Raw genomic sequence first — 21,834 nt, forward strand, 5'->3', positions numbered from 1 at the left:
TTCCATCCCAAATCCCCCAAATTTTGAGATGAAAAATAGCCTGACCATCCAAATCTTTTGGCCACTCGAAATGACGCAATACACTCGCCTCTGAAATGTACGGATGTACTGTTTACTATTTAATAAAAAATTTAACTTTTTTTTTAAGAAATGACAGCAAACGGTTCCCCAATGGTTCATTTAAAATAGTTTATTGCTTTCATGCAAGAATGCCATAAAAGACCATGACAGAAGATGCAAAAAGTTGTTCCTGTACAAATATACGGTCTGAAATTTTTAAATAGAAGCGGAAAAGTTGAAAGGTAAGAAGTTAGTGTAGAAGAAGACGGCGGCGGCACTTTGACATGCGTCAACAAAAACATTCAGGATTTCACTTACGGTGCAGCTGTCGTGCAAAACGATTTTGCAAAAAGGGAGCGGTTTGTAAAACCCTCAAAACCGCATCTTAAGAGTAAGGCCTTTTTTTTTATTTATTTTTTTTTTTTGCTTGTTTGGTGGCCATAAAGCTGACAATACAGATGCATAGTCCCGCGAGGCCCTTTGACAAATGTAAACATACGAGACGTTGAAATACATAATTTGGCACTTTGATGGGGGGATCTTAGGTCTTTTTTAATTATTTTTCACTGTTCGGGGGAATTAGTACCAAAATGACTTTTTTTAAGCCCTTTACCAACACCCGTAACAAAACCATGGCCTACACACTCCAGTATTTACAATACGCACACTCGAAAAGAGAAATGAAAGCTGCAAGCCAAAACTTTACACCCTCTTTTTCGCGGTAAAAAAAAAAAGATTCAAACAGAACTCTGCCAAAAAAAAAAAAAAAAAAGATAAGATGGTCAGATAAGTCCGAGTTGTGTAAAGGAATCAACATTATTTGGTAACTTTATTTCTCCTGACACAAGATATATATATATATATATATATAAATAGTGATTTAAAATGGGGGCATTGTCCACAATAAAAAAAAAAAAAAAAAAAATGAGAGGACAAGCTGACACTTGACCACACAGCCCTTTTGGAGTCTTGGGAGGAGTTAGCATTCAAACAAAAGACATGCAAGGAAAGCAACGATTGTTTCCCTTAGAGATTGGCATAGAATAAATAATTCCTGACGTTGCACCCCAACCCACCCTCACACACACGCGCACACACACACACAAACGCTCACTACTCACAAAAAGTTCCGCTCAAAGACATTTCGGGGTGACATTTCAGGATGAACTCAATACTTACAGAAATGTTTTTGGGTTGATTACGTTAATTAAAATCGATTCAATTTGCAATTGTTATTTTCTTCCAAGTACATTTTAATTTTTTAAATGTTGCTGTGTTTGGACTGACACGACAGTATATTTTTTTATTTTACATGGCTTTTCATGTATTGCACATACTCCGGCCAATTTTTCATTGTTTTTGATGTTTATTTATATATATGTCTTTTCCATGGACTTTTTTTTTTTTAACCCCAGGGGTTTTTTTCACTCAGCTGGCCTTCTCGTCACCCAACTGGTGATTTTGGGGTGTCAACACAAACATTTCTATTGCACCTGGTTCACAAGTTGCCATTGAAAGCGCAAAAATGAGGGGAAATGCATGATAAGTGTTTGATAGGTCCAAAAATGACTATTTTTAATTTTTAATGGCAGTAAATGAGCCCGACATGGGCTAAATTGTCCCAAAGGGGGTGAAAGAGTTACACACTCTGAGTTGACACCTAGCCCCTCCCTAAAAAAAAATCTATAGGTATCTTTTTCAAAACAGTGAAAGGTGATCAACATTATAGCGAGGGAACAGTGTATACCGTACTGGGTTAGAGGTTGTGGCGAAAGAAGGTTGATCCTGGAATCCCACCAAAAGGCGCATATAAGGTGAACTTTTTGTGAGTGGCTCCTTCCCCCAGCAGTCCAGAGGGTCGGAAACCTCCTGAAAGTGTCGCCGAAAGGAAGCCCCCGCTCCAAAAAGAAAAAAAAAAAAAAAGAGGGGGGGGGCGTCCCTCATTTCTTCTGCTTCTTGAAGATCTTGAAGGTGTGTTTCTTGCGGGCGGCGGCCGAATCGGTGTCCTCTCCCGTGGAGCCGCTGTCCTCCTCCAGCGGGCTCTTCTTGGCCGACAGCTGCGGGATGCGGGTGGCGGCCTTGGCGCCCGCCGCCCAGGTGGGCGAGGGGGTGTCGGGCTCGGTGGAGCTGAGCGAGCGGGTGGACTCGGCGGGGCTGTGGGCCTCCTGCTGCTGCGAGCGCTTGATGAAGAGGGGGCTGTCGGGCGGGAGGTCGCCCTCGTGGAAGCGGCCGGCGCCGTTGGCCAGCAGCGAGACGGGCTTCATCAGCAGCCCTCTGGAGCCCGACGCCGACAGGCACAGCGACGAGTCCGAGTCCGAGCGGTTCAGGTCCCTGCGGCGCAAACGGCCGGATGTTAGAACCCATCCGATATAAGGAGTAAGAGCGCTGTCAAACACGGATGCGTGTTTCGCAGAGTTGGGCAAATTGCATTTTTTTGCTGGACCTGCCCCCTTTCCATGATGGTCTGTCAGTTATTTTTTTCAAGCCAGACAAAATTGTCAGCCCGTTGGTGTATTTGTTCCCAACCTTCAGCCAGTACCAGAGGGTGACAATTAAGTTTTTTTTTTTTTTTTTTTGGTCCATCATTCGTCAGGCGCTGGTCTACTTCTGTCTGCTCTCACACTAATTTGGCGTTCTCATGCTTTACGTGACTGTCATACGGTGGATGTCATTTTCATTGCCCTACAACTATAGAAGACGGCGCCGCTAAAATTTTTCTAAACTTTATTTGTAACAACTACAAGTAAAACAAAGTACTGCTAAGGTTGAATTTACTGGAGAAAAAAAAACAAATTTAATTTAATTAGGGAATTAAAATGCTTCTATCTTGCATTTCCTGGCCAACAGCCAATCAGAGAAAGAATGCAGATTTGACTGCAGACGCATCGGCTACTTGAAAGAGCGGGCGCCTGCTGGGAATGCTCTTTTCGGCAAGCAATTTGTCCGCTAGTTTGGCGTGACGTCATCTTAATTTGCATATACAACTGAAATCCAAAGACTCGGATCCGCCAATCCTAAGGAGAGATTGATGCAAAGACGCGGTGGTGTCTTGGTCCCAATGATGAAACTCGCATACGCCTTTTTGACGGCCATCTTACTCCAAAGCCACACTGTTAGATGTGAAAAAGCAAAGGTAAACGTGGGCAAAACGCTAGTAAAACCATCTAGAATCGCAGATCGATTTTTGATGAACATTTCTGGATAATACTCATGAATCGAGAAGGAACTTTTGAGATAAGGAAGAAACACCGACACTACTTTTGACTGCCAAGACATCATCAAAACGTTAGTCACATATTTTTGATTAAAAAATGCTCGGTAATTAACGGGTTAGTAGCCCTTGGGTTAGTAGCTTTGGTTTGGATCGGCGGCATGCCTTCCCAACGGTTAGCGAGCGCAGGCCATTAGCGTCCACACGCGCATGCCCGCACGGCCGGAGATACCCGAAGCTGTGGCTACGCGCCGAGAGCGCGCTGGACGCGTCGGAGAAGGTGAGGTCGGGAATGGGGTCCATGGGCTGGAAGGAAGGGTGATACGCGTGGGAGGAATGAGGAGGAGCGGCGGAAGAGGAGGAATGCGGAGCGCCGCCCGAGCTGCAGCCGACGGCGGGGTGGGACGCGGCCGAAGGCGGCGGGGGCGGACACAGAGTCTCCAGGTGGTTGAAAGACTGGCTGCGGGAATCTCGGAAAGCGGGCCGAGGCCGGGGACCCGGGTGCGGGGCCACCTCCCCCTGCTGACCCTCCGGCGGGGGAAGCTCTACCAACCTCTGCGAGCTCAACGCCAGGTGGGGCTCCGTGTGCCGCTGGCGCAGGGACATCATGCTGGGAGCTGCGGAGACAAAACCGCAAGCGCGTTACGCAACGTGGGACGAAATCTCGGAAAGACACCCAAAACTGGATGGGATTCGTTTCCTTATTGAGAAGTTTTTTTCTTAAGTAATAAGGCCGGGTTAGTGAAAACAGGTTTCAGCATGTTTCGACAATGGCGTTCCCCCCCAAAACACAAAGATAAAATCCCAACATTTGTGGTGTCTTTCCATTTACGTGTGGGAGAAGGAGAATCAAGAATTAGGTGCTGCTACAGTGAACCCCCGTGCATGATTCTTTGGGCGGATTGGGACTGAGCCCGGCCAAAAAATGATCCCCGCCCAAAAAATAAATAAATAAAAAAGGTCATTGCGTTTCGTTCTTTGAAACATGGTGACGACCAGACAAAATAAGGCTTTTCCCTTAATATGACATGGCAGCACCAATAGATGGCGCCAAAGAACCATTTCTACATTAGATATGGCTTTGGCCCATTGAATTAAAACATCAAGCTGAGGACGGTTTCCCATAAAAAGGCATGCAAACAAACATGTGGGGGTTCACTATATTTCAAGACAGAATTGAGAGCAGCACAATGATTTTAGCCTGTCAAAGCTGACGTTTTGCGCCTTTTGGATGGCAGGATGAAGCAACTGCAGACAGGGGTGTCAAACATTTTTAACTTGAGGGCCGCATGGAGGAAAATCTATTTCCAAATGTGCCAGAGCAATGTATATTTTTCATAGAATTTACAAAGTCATTTTGCGGGTCTAATTAAACTTGGATTTGACTAGTTTTTTTTTTCTGGTCAAAATACCAATTTGCAAGCCTTCTTAAAAAAAACAAAAACATGTTTTTGCTCCCAATCTCTCTTTTGAAAGGTTTGATTTCAAAATTAGAAGTGTGACAAACACACCTAAAATTTCACAATCATACCAGCATTCTGATATAAACTATAGCTCCAATGTGGCCTGCGGTAAACATGAATTTGACAGGGGTGTAATTGGCCGATTGTTGGTCCCTGCACAAAGAAAAATATGAAATGACGGCCTGTTGCTGCCAAAGTCTTTTATATTTGTTTAACTTTACAAGAGAGAGAGAGAGAAAATCGGGGGGCATTTCCCGGCCAATTTCAGGAAGCTAATATCAATCGATAAAATCTGTCGGGGTTCCAAGTACACAATAACGTTTTCTGTGCCCTTTAGCCCAAATACTGACATGAGAAAAAGGCAGTAAAATCGCAGCTTTTACAGGCTGTAAAAAAAAAAAAAAAAGATGTCATAAGAAGCAAAGGGGTGCGCTTGGTGGTGATCAGGTTAAAAGCAGGGTGACAAGGGTGTGTATTTTTCAGATGGGGCGTGGGGGCTGTGATTTGACGGTTTGGGTCAGAGGTGGCTTCCACCGATCGGGCGTGGGGGATAATCAAGAAATAGCCAACCGAGATTTTTCCACATGGGCTGACAATCGGAGCCGCTGGACCACAGCTCACTGGCTCGCCGCTCCAAAAGTCGAGCGCCATCTGCAGGTGGTGAAAACCAGCCGGCGAGGGGGAAAGGGGGTGGGTGGGGGGTGTTGCGGGCGTGAAGAGAAGGGCGTGAGATAGGAAGTGCGATTAAGGCCGATGAGAAGACTTACGATTGAAGTCAATTCTTCTGCGTGCCCGCTACAAAGCAGAGTTTGAAGCAAACCTAAAGGGCTGTTAAAATGAGGTTTTTTCAACCCTTTTCCCCATATTTCCAATACTGCTGATTGGGTTAGGGTGGCAGACTGCTGGTGCCTATCCCAGCTGACTTTGAGCAAAGGTTGGCCATCAGTCAGTCAAAAGACACATACAGGGACGGACAACCATTCACACTGTCACTGCGCGGTTACGTGGGCAACGCTGCCTGACAAACAGAAAAGAATCCACAAAAACCAGAGGAAAAAATAAGACTACAAAAAAAGAAAACAAAAAAATATATATATTCATAAAAAAGTTTTTTTTTTGCCTGTTAAAATACATATTTGAATACGTTTTATTATCCATATGGGCAATTTCGAGGAAGGGGTCAGTACTCTATTCACTCCTCGGGGCACAGGAAGTGACATTATAATAGATTGTAATATCTAGCCCCCCCCCCAAAAAAAACCAAAACAAAACAAAAAAAAAAATTTACATCCTGCTTCACTCAACTTTCGCAACGTCACAGCTCCGGAAATACAAGAAGACGGGAGAGTGCATGATTCAAATCGCAGAGGACAGATTTAATCATTCAATCAGTCTGTACTGACAATTATGCTTTGCAAAGGGGTTCCGGAGGTCTCAAGAAGAAGTTGTCAATATTTGCCCCCTGACCTTTAAGGTAATAAAACCAATGAGAGGCAAAAGACAGTCTTGGGGGTAAGGAGAGTTTTGAGTTGGTGAAGGAAGCAAACAGGCATGCATCCGGGATGCGGGAGGATTCCGGAGGAACACGCGGCAACCCCAAATGATTCGAGTCTCCGATCTCGGGCCGCGCACGCAACCGGACCTCCGCAACCCAACAAAAATTCACATGCAAAAATTCACCGTCAAACGGTACAGCGTGAAGACATTCTTACGGGCGGCATCGTACAAAAGGACAACCTCGGCGTCCTCCCGTCGAGGTGGGGAAGCCTCACGAGTTGTGCTGTCTAGATTTCCCCAGCAGGGTCTTGGGGCGCTTAAGGGACCGTTTGCCACCCCCCGCCGCAGAGTCCCCGGACGAGCCCAGCGACTCGGACGAGCTCTTACATTGCAGCACGGCGGGCACGATGTCCTCGTCCAGGTCGTCCATGTCGTCCGACACCAGGAAGTGCTGGGGCGTGGCGCGGCCCCCCATGAAGCCGGGGTCCAGGTTGAGCGCCGAGGCCAGCGAGGGCAGGCCCGGGTTGTTGACCACCGTGAAGCCGGTGAGCAGCTCGATCTGCTGCCAGCGGTGGAGGCGCTCGCGCAGCGCCGCCGTTACCTCGCCCAGCGCTTGTCTGCAACGCGCGGGAAAACAAACCACGGTCGGCGATGCCGCGCCAAGGGCCGCTTACAAAAGAACACTTTCGAAGCCAGGGACGTACTTTCGAGTTTCTCTTAAGAGCCCGGACGTTCAATCCCAGATACTTAACGTAAGTATCGATTTAATACTTGGGTATCTTAATGTACTTAAGTGTCTATTTAATGCTTGAGTATCTGGGATTTTATGCCCGGACTCTTCAAAAACGTCAAAATTCATCCCTGGCATTGAATGGGTTGAGAAGCTGCACTGAGGGAAAAAAAAAACAAAAAAACAACGACTTTTTTAGGTAGAAGTTTGGATGGCGTTCTAGAGATTCTGACTCACTTTGCTGCCAAAATTTTGTGGTCTACATCATCCAGGGATGAGCTGTGTGCCACATGGAAAGTCCCAAAGAGGGTGTTCCTCTTTTTCTTGATCTTCTCTGCCTGTAGGAATCAACCAAAAAAGAAAGAAAGTAAATTATGTTCCAGGAAAAAGGGAAGAATCTATTTGCAAAAGCAATTTTCAGAGTGTAGTACCCCCTCTTTGGCCACCAGGAGCTGCCGTTCGGCATTCTGCTTCTTGACGTTGTAGTACTGGACCTCAACCTCATGGGTGAGCTGCAGCCACTTTTGGAGAGACTCGGGAGGGGACCAGCAACTCCGCGACTCCAGCTCCTTCTCGGCTTTCTTCAGGGCCATGCGCACCTGCCGCGCACACCCAAAGTCATTTTCAACTCCTTCATACTCGTTTGGTTGCCAGTGAAGTTGCTAGAAAATACAGTGCTGCCTTGGCTTATGAGCTCCTTTGTTGTGTGAGCATGCTCCAATTCAAAACACGAGTCTTTTTGACAATGTAGTCATTGCATTAACATTCGTGAGGAGGGATGTTGACGTCTACTTTTTTTCCACTCATTATAGTACGAGATTAATTAACCCCCCCCAGGTCTAATACTAGTACGAGTAGGCAGTTTTTAAGTCGTCACCGTTACAGAGACTTTTAAAGACAGATCAATCAATCGAGCTTAAATGTTTAGCTCTGAATCACCAAAGTCTCAAAGGGCTTCATAGATGAAAACAGAGACTTCTTCTCATCAGAAATACACACCGATATAGCAATTTTCCTCAAAACTGTGGAAAGTATTTAGATATCACATTACAGCCCCTTTAAAAAACTTAAATGTCAGGGACAAGTGTAATTTCTGCACCCGAGCCAAATTCTGATCAACAAAGCCAAGCGTGGGTGTATTTCTACTAGCGTATAGCCAATGTGACCGACGGAGCCAAACATATGTCGGAGTGTGATATTACAACGGCCGTTTCCCCACAGCGGATTGAGCCTTTAATACCTGCTCAAGCTCCTCTTCGGCGTACTTCTGTCGACTGAGTTCGTTCTCGGTGCCCTCGCGCAGCTCCCTCAGGCGCTGGGCTTCCTGCTTGGCCGTGCTGATCTCGTCTCTGAGTTTCTGCTCCAGGTTGACTTTCTCCACCTCCACCGAGCGGTGTTCCTCCTGGGCGATCTGCAGCCTGCCGACAAAGAGACAAAGGCCCCTTGTTCTCCGTGTTTGTTGAAACAAACAAGCTGGCTAATGAGCAGTGATTTCACATACTTTAGGCTTTTTTGTGTAATAAAAGAACTTCAAAGAACTTCACTCAGTCAGCAGTTGCAAGAAAATTGGGACTTGTAGTCCTTTTGGATGGATTGTAGTCCGAGTGGATGGATTTCGAAAATGGATGGAGATAATGTACTACTATTTAGGGAAATCATAAGAATTCAATTTGCAACCTCAATACAGTTTAATAAATAAATGTATACTCGTGAGCTTGTCGATGAAAATGGATGACGACCAGTCGAAGTTCGGACGTCTTTGTGTCTGCGCAGGTGTTGCTAACGTTCCGCTAGCTCTCACACGGCGCACGCACTAAGTCAGAGGCGCTCACAATCAAATGGCACCGGGGGCCCGGAACAGCTGTCGGCGTGCAATTATAGAACGGTACAGTGTGTTACTTAACGCTCGTGTACAACCAGCGCGCATGGTTTCGTATGGAGCCATTCTATTTTTAGATGCGAGCATGACTTTACAAAAGAGGAGGGCTTTATCACCCATGACTTCATTTCTCAGCGCTTAGTCACGCACAGGCCTTGATTTTTAGCGCCAGCTCATCCGAAACGGCTCGTAATGCGTTTGGGGATCTTCGTCCCGTCACTTGGGAGCGGCGCTTTGGCGAGGGAGCGTGAAACGGGAATGAAATCCAGATGGATGCGGAAATTCCAATTTAACGTTTGCGGGACATTTCCCGAGAAATGGATAGGGCGTACTTTCTTGATACTAACTCTGGTGTTTATGACTTGTTAGATGCCATCCTTGTCAGTAGTCCTTGACAATGTTTTCCCCCTCCGTCTGCAGCACGACAAGAGGTCCACCCCCTCCTACGCGGCAGAATTAGCAGCAGAGCCCCCCCACATGTTAAGCGCCGATGCTTAACACCAGGGCGCTCCAAAAGGCTCCCAGGAAATCCAGCCTCCTCCCGTCGTCGCTCCCTACAGGGACGCGGCGGTATCACATGGCCTCGGCAGGCCCGGGGCAGGATTGTGGGTATGGAAAGAGAGCAGCTGGCGGGTGGTGGATCAGAAGGAAGCGCTGGGCGGCCTGTCGCTACACTGCTGCAGCTCTAGGAACTGGAAATTGCCCTTGCTTGGATCAGGACGTCACGGCGGCCGTCCTACTCAAATTGGGACTTTTTGCCCTCTCTGACTTGACTCAAACACATCCCTCAGACTAGCAACATATTTGAATCAACTTGACGGAAGCCAACAATTTTTTTTCCCCCCAGAAAACCGGATTAATAAAATGTTACCTACCGTTGTGTCAACTCCAGTTTACTGGAGACTGGCATCTAAATACCGTCAAAGAGGCAGCGAACTGACTCACCTCTGCAAGCGGCAAATGGTATTAGGCCATATTTAGATGTAGCCGCTAGTAGATTTGGCAAAAAATAAAGACAAAGTTCTCAATATTCGTAGTTAGTGAAACCTAACAGACCAGAATTTCATGTAATATCAGAATTTAAAAGAGGGCGAATGCATCTGATGGGAGTTTGGGCCAGCAGAGAACACATTGTCAAGTGCATGTCGTCCCCGGGATAAACGGTGCACGCTGAAAGGGAGCGCTGCGTGAGATCACAGTGTTAGCGTATCCTTGAAAGGAACAAGAAGAGACAGCGCACAAGCTCAGAGCGCATTGTGAGCATTCCTTGTCGTATTAGCGGGCCCGAAAATAGTTTCTTCAATCACCTACGCCACAACGGTGCTCGTTGCTCATTCGGACTCTTTTATCTTATCGGCCGACAGCTATGCGAGGCTGTTTAAATACGAGGTATCACTCGGGTCCGACGGGATACAAACGAAGCGGTGGGAAAGGATAATATGTGTTCAAAATAGCTCTTTTGAAGGACCTCTAACTGCTGCGCACTCAGAAAATGTTAACAAGCCTCCTAGAGTGGCAGCTTGTTGAGCGCTGACAAACCGGCTTGAACACGTTTTGAAGCAAAAAAAACAAAAAACAAAAGAATTCTAGTTAAATCACCTTCCAGTTATGCAATATCATTCATCGGGTTCGTCGGACTTGAGCATACATAAAGTGCATCAAATGTGAAAAGTGTGATGCACATGACTGCAAAAGGTTTGAGGACAGAGGATTGAAGAAGAAGAAAAAAAAAAAAACCAACAACATACTTCTGTTGCAGGTCGTGCAGACTCTGCTCGGCCCTCTGTAGGCCCTCCAGGTCCTTCATCATCTTCTTCATGTGATCCTTGGAGTAGCGGTTCTGGATGTAAGCGAACCAGCAACCGCCCATTCCGATGACGATGGACACCACTAGCATGAAGTCTTTCAGATGGTTGTGCCGGTTCACTGGAAAACAGACAAATTGTTTGCGTATGTGATTTTTTTCTTGTACGGTCACGATTTCAGACAAGTGTTTTTTTTTTTTTTTGTGTGACGAAGCCAATCTGGCCAAAATTTTGAACTGGACAAACACACAGCAGCTACCTCAAATCAACGTGCGTCCACCGTTTTTTTGTTATTTTGTTTTTTTGCTCCTCTCGATATGCCAATTACAATATGAAAAAGATGATGACTGATACTACATACATTTTACTGTGACATCTGCTGTTGGTTTTTGCTCATGTCTTGTAAATGCAGTTTGAACCTTAGACTTACCCGGTCCTTTTTATTGCACAATTCGGGACAACAAACATTTCTGTTGGGACCCATAGTTTTATAGTATTGCAAGTCCCGGGAACCCGACACTTTTCAGAGGTAAAATAAGCACTGTCTAAGGTAAACATGGCAAACTCTTCCTTGAAAATTGCTCATGGCATTAAAAAGAAGCAGAAAGAGAAATAAATTGATCAAGCTTGTTTTCTCATCCTCAGAAAACACCCTCATAAGAGCACAACCGCCTGAGCAGCTTGTAAGCGCCGGTGATTAAATATTCAAGGTAATAAAATTCAAATATTTAGGCGAGGCCTGATATCAGGTTGCGACCTGCTACCAAGTCAGACAGCTCAACTCATGAGAACCTCTCGTCTCTATATTTTGATGTCATTTTTGCACACAAGTGCACGCAAGTGGTTTTCTTACACAAAAGTTGCTTCCTGAAGTCCCCTGAACAGGAAGTTGAGGAGGTTCGCGAGCTACCTCGCCGCAAGCCCGGTTTCTCCGCAGAGTGGAGTTCAAACACACCCTGGATCGAAATGCAAGCGCACGCTTCCCGTTTTGACAGCCAGCCAGCCAGCCGAAATGCGAGGGAGGCAAGTGCTCTTTTGTACAAGTTCCACAAGTTCTGAGGCAGCGGGAGAAAATCAGCTAAAAAAGGGCTCAATTTTGTGCCTCCCGGCAGTTATTTTGGGACAACACTTGACGGACAGTAACGGTGCAGCGTTAGCAATTTCCCTATTTGCAGGGTTGCCTTTTTTTTTTCTTTCAACAGTAAGTTTGGAAAGCTGCTCAAGAAAAGACAGTATTTCTAAATGTTTGAATCAGGGATGTCAAAATCATTTTTATCACGGGCTACATTGTAGTTATACAGTCAGTGGGCCAGAAAAACTGTAAAGTCAAATAAATTTTCAAGTTTATCACACATTTAAATAAAAAAAAAAAACTTTTAAAAGTTGAAGACAACTTGAAGACAAGTTTGGTATTTCAGCCAGAAACTTGAAGTGCCTTTTGCGGGCCACATAAAATGATGTGGCGGGCCGGATCTGGCCCTTGGGCCTTGAGTTTCACACCTGTGTTTTAAATGTATTTCAAAGCCTATGGGTGGTTTTAATCAAAACTTCCACATTGACCGTCTTTCCGTGCGAATGCCACTGAGCTAGCTTTGGTCCGGCACATGAACAAGTGTGACATCTGCCGTTGTGTAATCGGTGACACGCAACAGATGTTCTTCAAATCGGCGGGCTGAATTGCACAAGGGCGGCCGGAACGAGAAGGCCTCTCATTGTGCGCGTGTCTTAAAATGCTGCCGGGCCGCCGAGGGAGTCGCGAGCACGAACGTTTAAAAAAGGGGCTGTCAAAGACAGACGTGGCTCCCTTGAGTCCGTCCTTCCTGGGCGGCGAAATCCACGGTGACATATGCCACGTGCAGATTCCCCTTCCATGCTGCGCATCATCAAAAGTAGGCCAGCCGGTGTCAAGCATGCATGTCCCTGGCGGGTCCCATGTGCCCAGATTATCTCGTCCGATAAAAGCAACAGAACGACGGCCTTGATGTTTCCTGCTTTCCCACGCAAGTACTTAGAATATGGCCAATGCAGCAGAGCTGAACATTTCAATGTCGGAGTTTAACACTTCTTCTTCAGGTGAAACGTGGAAAATGGCGTGCAAGCGGGCCAATTACAGTGGATACGGTGACAGGAACAGGACATTTTACTTTTTAAATTAAGAGCAGTTTACTGTTAATTCCCCGAGTACAGTGATTGAAAATTTTAATTTTTCCTCTCGTTTTAATATTCCTGCGCGTAAACAAGGATGGATTCGGACGTTGTTTCAGTCTGCCGCTTCTATTATGGAAAATAATGCCGTAAACACCTCAGCTAACACGAGCCGCTGTTAGCCTCAACGGGCACTTGATGCTAACAGCCAACTGACGTCCCCCCTCATTCCATTATGGTACTTGCTGTAAGTAAGAATACTAACATGCAAACAACAGGTATGTGGAAGTAATCGGAGAATAAAACACACACACACACACAAAAAAGAAGAAAAGAAATTCCACTTACTGAGAGGCGCTCCGAACAGCACAGTGTCCAGAGATTTGAGCTGCAGCTTTTGAACGTGGCTTCGGTCCAGGATCTTGAGGATGGAGTGTGTCAGAGTGGTGTTCTTCACGGCCAGCCTGAGGGAGAGCGGACGCCGGAAGCGCACTTAGCATCAGGTGCTTCGGAATGAATCGCGGGAGCTTGGGCTGTCCTCACCTGGGCATGGCGCTGCCGTTGAAGGCCATCCTGCGGAAGGCCTCCACGTACTGCGGCAGCTCCACGTAGGTGATGAGCCATTCCACCACCTCGTCCACAGTCCAGTTATACACTGAGGGCGCCCACGGAGAATTATGTTTTTTTTTTCCCCAAAAAATAGCTTTGAGCGAAACGTGATTTTAACTTTGCAATGCTCATTAACAATTAACAGTAAATGTGTTCGTAAGCCTGACAATTTGGTCGTATTAATTAACAATCACCAAGTTTCTCTGTCCATCATTTGCAACATGGATCATTTACATGGACCCAACATGAAAATCTTTCAGTGGTTCCGAAATGGTGCAAAAAGTGCCCCATTGGGTACCTGAAGACACTTTAGGCCCTAAGGTCCTCGAGGGCCTCTACAAACTTGAGAACCACTGTCGTTAAGAAAAAAATTGTCAGGCTAAACAAGACTGTACCACTTGTTAGTTGGCTAGATTGGCGTTTGGCTTCATGAAGGTTTACTTTGCGCTGTAGCCGGAGAGCGCCTGTAACGTTTGCATCTGGGCTGTATCCCAAATGAGCTATCCAGTGTCATAACAGTGAAGCGGCCGGGGTGAGGTTGGCAAGAGCGGGGGGTGCGCATAACCTAACCAGCTTGGAAGCTGCTGGCGCGTGTGTACTAGGGGTGTGAGAAAAGGCGGCCGACAGAAAGGGCGTGAAAGTCGCGATCAGCAGATACGGCGCCCGGCCAGACAAGTGCGACAGTACGTGTGTCGCTCTCTGCGTCGACAGGCTGCCGAGTGCGCTGCTCTTAGCTTGACACGCCGGCAGATAAAGGGCCTTGAAAAGTACCAAGAGGGTCAAGTGGCAGATTAAGCGAGCCGCAGAGTCGTCACTAACACGGGGGGCACGATAACATGCAATGCCCGAATTTGATTCTGATCATTAAAAACGTTTCCTACGAGGGTGATTCGCATACTGGATGCGGGCCCTCGAGGACTGCAGTTTGACACCCGCGGTCTAGGTCCACCGTTGCAAGCGGTACCTTCGGAGCCTTTCCAGGCATTCCACAGATCCTCCACGCTGATGAACTGGTCATCCCCATGGAAGCTGTTGTGCTTGGCCTTGGGGTCGTGATAGTTCAGGTCCTCCCTCAGGAACTGCGGGAAAACCGCATTTGCAGTTTAGCGAATGACGCAAAACTCCTTTTGTATGACTCCAGGCGTGACGATAGTTTTTGACACGCGGGGAGGGTGTAAAACGGAGGGGAGAGCACACAAACACAATTACACAATCATGTCAAGCATAAAAGACAACTGTAGAGACTTTCCAGTTGTTAATGAGTTGGAAAAGAAGCGAGAACGTTCAGTACCACCTTTTATATATCGTAGTTAACATGCATAAAAACGCGGGTGCGCTCATGACTACTGGCGGTGTCAAGTTCTGCTTAACACAAGACTTCTTTGTGATTTAATCTTTCAGCATCACACCAAAGAAAGTCCTCAAGTGAGAGCGATAGAGCGGTACCTTGACATTCCAGTTTCATTCATTCAGAGAACGTACTCGCGACTGGGGGGGGTTCCTTTCTGATGCCATACCGATAATATCCTACACCGACTGACGAATATCTGGATCAGGCATCGGCCTGAAAAAAAATCTGTATAGGCTGGGCCCTAAAAATAAATACTGTACTGCATTTAATATGTAAATAATGGTTACTGTGTAAAAGAGTCAACATTTATGTAAGAAAATGAGCAGTAGGGCAGGAGGGCTTTTTTTTTTCTTGCTCTCCGATTGGCAGCTGGTAATTCTCTCGTGCTACCATATCAGTCCATACAGTTTACTCTCTTGTTAAGGCATAAATGGCCCTGAAAAAATGATTGTTTGTTGATTTTATCCGGCCTACAGACTGCTGGCACAAGTAGCCCAAAGTTTGAACCTGAGAGTTCCTGCAAAAGCCGCGTTGACTGCGTTGTTGACTTTGGAGGCGTACATCAGCATGTGAGCCTGCCAGGGACTTCAAGACTCTCAGTGCAGCGAGTTTGTGTTTCACTGGAGATACCTGATCAGCTTGCTGACCGGGGAGGAGGCCAACTCAGTCAGTCAGGTTGTGTTTTTTTTTTTGTTTTTTTTTTACATTGCCACCAGCCCCCCACAAGAGCCAAGTCATCGCATTTGGGTGGAAGACTGACAGATGGACATGTGGGATCATGTAGCCACTGCCATCTTAGGCATTTTGACATAAACATCACGAGACGACGGAGGAAGTCGCAATTGAGGCCGCACAGATGGGAAATTGTGATAAACCGTCCGCGCTCGTGAAGGTCTGATAAACACTGAATTGTTTGTGCGTGTAGGGTTTCCCCACCAACAGCGATACTGACTCTGCGTTCAAGTAGTGAAATTTTTGGGCATTTTTGAATCGACAGTTACAGAAACTGGATGGTGTGTCAATGTATGTAATATGTATGTAATATCAACAGCGGCCAGAGGTGGCGTCAAAAAACAAAGTTCAAACCAAACAAAGCACAAATTAATGAAATGTAAAAGGGTAAACTAAATCAGTTCCAAACATTATTATTTTGGGTGCAGCCCATGCGGCCCACTACCAGTCAACAATTAAAAAAAAAGGTATTTTTCACATTTAATTTGCAGTTATTAGAAGAGTCATTTCAAAAGTTAATTACACAGGACTGTCTGTCGTTATGCTTTTGCTCATTTTCTATTGAAATCAAAGCACACGTTTTCTAGATTATCCCCCTTTTTTTTTATTATTAATCTTATGAGGTGGATTATCAAAACTCTCCATTCATCTGCTCCTGCTCCGGCCCTTTTGTTAAATTTTAGAACACTTAGCAGTCCTCGGGTCAAAAATGTACCCACCCCTGGGATAGGCAATCAAACGTTTCATAATAATAATGTTTCATTTCTTCTTTTTAAAAACTAATTAGGGAAATAACATAACAGGATGGGTAATAATAATAAAATCCCGCTGCTGTTGGTGCCTTGGGAGCAATGTGGGTCATCCTGATGATGTGTCCAATGTTAATGATTAACAAAAATGACTACCGGGGAAAGAGGCCAAAGGAGAAATCCTCCAGCAGCGGAGGAAGGATGCTGTTATTAATTGAACTTCTTGCTGACAAATTAGATTCCAGAGTGTTGCGGGCCGCCCGCTACCTACCCCGTCCGTCTCCACCACGTCCACGTTGCCGTTCTTGTCGTCGTCCATCTGCTTGTGGATGCTGCGGATGGCTTCGAAGCTGAGGACGGGGTTCTCGTCTCGGCACAGCAGCTCGTCGATGCGACAGAAATCTGTCGTAGGAAAAGTCATGCACAATATCGGTCTGGAGATTATGTAAAAAAAAAAAAAAAACACCCCCCCACTCGACTTGTTTTATTGTTATTATTATTGCCTACTTTATTATCTGCTCTATTTTGTGGAATGTAAATCTGCTGGGGAAGTACACAGAATAAACATTTCATTGTGTCGCGTTACAACGCATATGAGAATAAAACTTTTGAATCTCGAATGGATCATTTTCAAGCTGCTCATTCGTCTCGTGGCTTGCAACGTTCGCATGAGCTCGTTTGCGTGAAAGACACGTGATGATGCGATTGCGTAATTGGCCAATCTGTCACTGAGGCCTTATCGAGCGACTCCTCGTCTTCCCTTTTGTGGCCGCTTCCTCCTTCCTGACGATAAAAGTGAGCCCATATAGCGAACCTTGCTGGGAATGCGCTAGCGATGTGAGGCGGTCGAGTTTCTGTGTACATTTTAAAATAAGGCAGGCTGACAAATGTGCACTGCTGCTATCACTCGTTTGTTTTTTGTTCACAGCCGAAAATCAAGTTGTACAAACTCAAGTTGAAAAAGCACCTTTGCTCAGCTCACTGAACAGCTAACAACTTTCTGTGGGTGGTACTTTTGCTTTGGGGTTTTTTTGTGGGGATGAGGGAAAAAATCAATAACAAGTTTCAGTATTGGATGGATACCTGGCCTAATTTCAAGGAATCAGAGCTTTTGTAGGCATCCGTTTTATCAGTTTGCTCTGTTGGAACCACTTTACGATCATAAACTAAAGATTAAAAATTAGAAAAATTTAATTGCATGGAATTTTCAGGAAAATGCTATGTTAAAAGCGATAAGCCACTCTTTATAAAATATGTCATTATTTTGGGGGGGAAAGGTGTCTCAAAAGTATGTAGTATTGGTACTGGTAACTACTGTATTTGTCAGAGTACCCTTGCTTATAAGTCAAACCCCCCCCATTTTTTTTTTACTTCTATTTGGGTGAATTTCACAAAAACACAATTGTAAGTCTACCCCCGACTTCAGTGGTGACATAGATTGTGGCCGTCGTTTTCTTTTCATAATGCGTCAAAGCCTGTTGAAAAAAATCGGCCACGTTGTCGACATCAAAGAGGCAATTCGGCGGCATGTGACAAAAGTGCAGATTTACAATGTTTGTTGCAAACGGTCAGCAACAGATGAATATTATATTGAGTTAGAGGTATATGTAATCATTTTATGCCTTATAAATGACATATAACTTATTTCGCATTCGAATTAATGTTATTCAAACACAGATATGTGGACACATTGCTCTGTTTTTGACTTATGCGGTTGTAAGTCCACCCTCCTAATATGGGGGTTGACAACGAGGAAAAAAAAAAAAAAATCGACTTGTACTCGGGAGAAATACGGTACTCAATAGATGACTACTCATACCGATACTATAAAAAGCGGTAGCAAACATCGCTAGATAATTGTTTTGCAAAGTAAAAGCAGACGTTTGTAGATATCTTATTTTGATTGAACGCAAAGATAATCAGTCCGCTTTCACAGAGGACTAAAAAAAAAAAACTGAGATTGTTTGCCGAAATCCTAACGACTTTGAATTTTAGGAGTCTAAACAAACCGACAATATGCATCCATATCAAATTTAACAAAATTAAGATTAAGAGCATTTTACAAAGGAGTCCCTGCAATCCAAACACCGTAAATGCTATCATTCCTAAACAACTCTTGTTTGATTTTAGAGACTCCAACTCGGTCTCTATTTTGAGTTTTGAGAGAAGACATGATCTGCACTGGACAGCAGCTGTGATGTTTGTTTTGTTTTGTTTTTTTAATCAGAAAAGAAAAAAAGTTAGCATACCAAGTAGGGCACTTTATTCACAACAGCACGTGTTATGACAAGTCTTTGCACAGGAGACTGAACAGAAAGTCCTACAACATTTTGTCAATTTTGCATTTTAAAGAAGAAGAAAAAAAAGCTGACAAGCAGGAGCTGTGTGAAAGACTTCACCTGCGCCCCGACCATCATTTGCCTTGCAAACATCCAACGAGCAGATAAGAGAATTACAAACCAGTCGGCCTGCTTTGTTTTTTGTTTTGGCGCTTAAGTTATGCAAGTCATTGACGGCACAGTCCACATGCCGTACGTTTCCGGCGACGCCGCAGAGCAGCTAGCGCTTATATGCAGTCGGAAGACAGCAATTTACAGTGTGAGAGTGCTCGAATAGAGAATGCTCCAAAAATGCTGCACTTGAAAAACACCTCCTTTCTTTTTTTTTTTGGGGGGGGGGACATCACCTGCACTATTATGCCGACTCCACTACCATGCCATCTGAAGTCCAAGCCATTACTGTAAGCAGTGGTACTTCTACTTATGAAATGTATCCGTTGCTGTCACTAGTGCATAATAATCAAAATCTATCATGTAAAGAATAATTAAAAAGATAAAAAGAATAAAATAATCATATTATTGTAGCAGGTGACAATATGAATGCAGAGAAGAAAGCAAGACGTAACTAGGGATAGACCAATAATGGGCCCGGCCAATGATCGGCGCCAAGATTTGGCATTTTGACAACACGCAATAATCGGAACGGGCCCAGAACAACACATCTCTCCAGACACATTCCAGCTACTAGAGGAGCAGCTAAAATCCTCATTCGAGGCATTTCCGTGGGTTTCAAATGTTACTTTAGAAGAGGAGAGCATCCCGGAAGTACAAGTGAGACGGTGTAGTTAAGTCATTTGCGGAGAATTTTCACGTGATAAAGAGCCGCGTCGGCCACCGGGTCAATTGCTTCCTGTCTGGCCGAGCGTTTTGATGCGCTCCGGAGAATGCGAGGCCCGCCGGACTATTCTCAGTCGGGCCGCATATAGAAGCTGCACAAAGTCGCACGTGAGGGTTGAGTCCAGCTGCCCGACTCAAACCCCTCCACCAGTTCACGTTGTGAATGGGTCGGGCACATCCCGGGAATTTGCAATGTTTGACACTTTCCGCAGGAATGAACAGGAAATGTATGGGCCTATTTTCAAACCGATTTTTAATTGTAATTATGATTTAACAACAACTTAAGTACAGGCCACAACATGAAACGGTAAATAATGGATCAAAATAACATTAGAAGCTAAAAGACTAATAAAGTTTGTATTTATGTCGAAATATGATTCATCTTAATCTTAATTCTGGTCTAAACAGCAATGTGATCAAGACTACTACATTTGTGGAAAACAAATGAACTATTGACGGCTATAGACGTCAAAGGGCGATTATTATTGCCACAATCTTTTTCCATTCATTTGAGGGGGCGGCCATTTTGTCGCTAGGTGTCGATTGAAAATGACATCATCGTTGCTCAGAGGACATATTAACTTGCGCAAGTCACAAAATCTACCTCAGATAAGGGAGCAACTCTGATGTCAGAGCCCAGAGCAACTACATAGAAAATATTCACGTGAAGAAAAGTTAGGGTTGACTTCCCCTTTAACTTTAACTTTTACTATCAAATATTACAGAGATTTGCTGGATATTTCCAGCCCTCTTCAACGCCGCTCACCTGAAATTCCATTTTCGGTACTTTCCGCTGTCAGCGAACTGGACCTGTCCGTCAGGCTTCCTCCGATGAGACACAAACAAAATATCCACAGGGTCACCATTTTGTTGAGCTCCATGACTGCTGTAAACACAAAAGGAGAAGCGCTTAAACCAGCCCAGCAGGTCATTGGAGCAGCATTTTCTCAGACAGCCAAAATTTCAAGCTAAGAAATCAACAGTGAAATAGATAGAAATCTTTTTTTTTTTTTTCATAAGTGAGGCAGCTCTTGGACAATTGCGCCAAGTGGCTAGCTTTCCTCATGATGCTTCACATTTAAATGTGTGACACCAAACCTGTATTTCTTCTTCTCTGTGCATGTAATTAGAACAATCAGATTAGCAACCAAAATACACATGAAGCTGTCACCAGTCTCACAACATGCTGTCATTCCTTGAAAAACACCCATGACTCAAATCAAGTGAAAGCAAAAATCATGAATAAGTGCGTAAATTATGAATAAATTCCATCTTATTTCATAATGAACTCAATCACTGTCAGTCCAGTTAAATTGGATTTTTAACTGATTTAGCTGTCAATGGCAGTGAAATGGACCTGATTACCATTCCGAGATAAACATAGTTGACAGTGGTAGTGTCATTTGATTTTTCTTTGCATTGAAAGGTGAGAAAAATCGTTAGGATCAGTGACATGATCAACCGCATGTCCCTATAACTCAAAATTAAAAGACTGAAAAACATACAACGTGCATAATCTACGATGATTTCTATATCTCTCCGTTACCTCGTGCAATGGACCATTCCATCATCCTGCTAAACATGTACAGAGTTGATTTTTTTTTTATAGAATCTCTTTACTGTCATTGCACAGCAAGTAAACACCTAAACTTTTATAGTATATATACAGTATATAAAATGAAATAAATAAACACAGGTTCAGCCTCGGGCCCCGTGACGAATCTGCGTTTGACCTAAAACTAATCGCCATAAATTCCGCCGGGTCTAACGCCAATGCTAGTTGAACTTGTAGCGCCGAGTTGAAGCTAGCTTGCGTGAGAACCAAGAAATCAAATTAAAAAAAAGACGACGTCGTTCTGGTTAGATTCGGCATTTTTCGCAGCGCAGATGGGGATCTTGAAAATTCGAGCGAAGTACTTGACGTTTCTGCGAGTCGGACGCTCCGTGAACGAGCTCCTCCAGTCCACACCATCAGAGCCCAAACTTACGCGTCATGAATCACGAAGCGTCGTTCAAGTAGCTTTTAGTCCTGGGCTACCATCGCTTCGGGCATCAAAAAAGCAAGAAATTGAGGACGCGGTCCCCTTGCAAGGTTTCTCTCGCTTTCCGTCTTTGCTCACAGACCGGAGAGACTTGAACGTCCCGACGACGAGCCGAAAGAACCGCAGAATGTGGAGATACAAGTGGACATTCTTCTACGCTTCGCTTCTTTTCACGTCTCCTCGTTGTAAAGTGGCGACGCTCGCCCCCTATCGTCCGGCGTACACACATATCTAGTTTGGCGGCTGTGGGGCGCAGAAGTGGGTGGAGTCTAACGTTCGATTCCGGTCACTACACGTTTGAATCTGCCTTTAAACGTGCATTTAACGTGCAGGTTAAAAAAAAGCAGGGCCAAAGAGTAACGGAAGTACTTATGACCCCATAGTA

At 45.0% G+C, this 21,834-nt stretch overlaps 1 protein-coding gene across 3 annotated transcripts; it reads right to left on the reverse strand.

Moving 5' to 3' along the window:
- Positions 1–175: 175 nt before the first annotated feature.
- On the reverse strand, positions 176–21,585 carry stim1a (stromal interaction molecule 1a). 3 transcript variants are annotated; one of them, XM_088427624.1, is made up of 14 exons: positions 21,396–21,585; positions 20,174–20,293; positions 16,503–16,633; positions 14,364–14,478; positions 13,334–13,445; positions 13,139–13,254; positions 10,589–10,766; positions 8,202–8,379; positions 7,393–7,560; positions 7,199–7,299; positions 6,619–6,848; positions 5,305–5,385; positions 3,504–3,888; positions 176–2,391 (listed from the first exon to the last, which is right to left on the reverse strand). In XM_088427624.1, the coding sequence occupies exons 1-14, from the start codon at positions 21,400–21,402 to the stop codon at positions 2,001–2,003; spliced, it is 2,313 nt and encodes a 770-aa protein (XP_088283750.1). In that variant the 5' UTR covers positions 21,403–21,585; the 3' UTR covers positions 176–2,000. The 3 variants fall into 3 exon arrangements, with proteins under 3 accessions (XP_088283750.1, XP_088283749.1, XP_088283748.1); XM_088427623.1 differs by lacking the exon at positions 5,305–5,385 and having other exon boundaries at positions 3,825–3,888; XM_088427622.1 differs by lacking the exon at positions 5,305–5,385.
- Positions 21,586–21,834: the final 249 nt, after the last annotated feature.

Source organism: Hippichthys cyanospilos, chromosome 11 (genome assembly GCF_059441005.1).
Source record: "Hippichthys cyanospilos isolate Australia breed blue-spotted pipefish chromosome 11, RoL_Hcya_1.0, whole genome shotgun sequence".
Taxonomy (NCBI): domain Eukaryota; kingdom Metazoa; phylum Chordata; class Actinopteri; order Syngnathiformes; family Syngnathidae; genus Hippichthys; species Hippichthys cyanospilos.

What these genes read in the sequence shown, in the direction of transcription:
- stim1a (XM_088427624.1), bottom strand. An exon ending in TACCGAAAATGGAATTTCAG is followed by an intron (nt 16,634 to 20,173) that starts GTGAGCGGCGTT and finishes TTCCTACGACAG; the next exon opens with ATTTCTGTCGCATCGACGAG. An exon ending in CGTGCCCGCCGTGCTGCAAT is followed by an intron (nt 5,386 to 6,618) that starts GTAAGAGCTCGT and finishes CACCACCTGCAG; the next exon opens with ATGGCGCTCGACTTTTGGAG.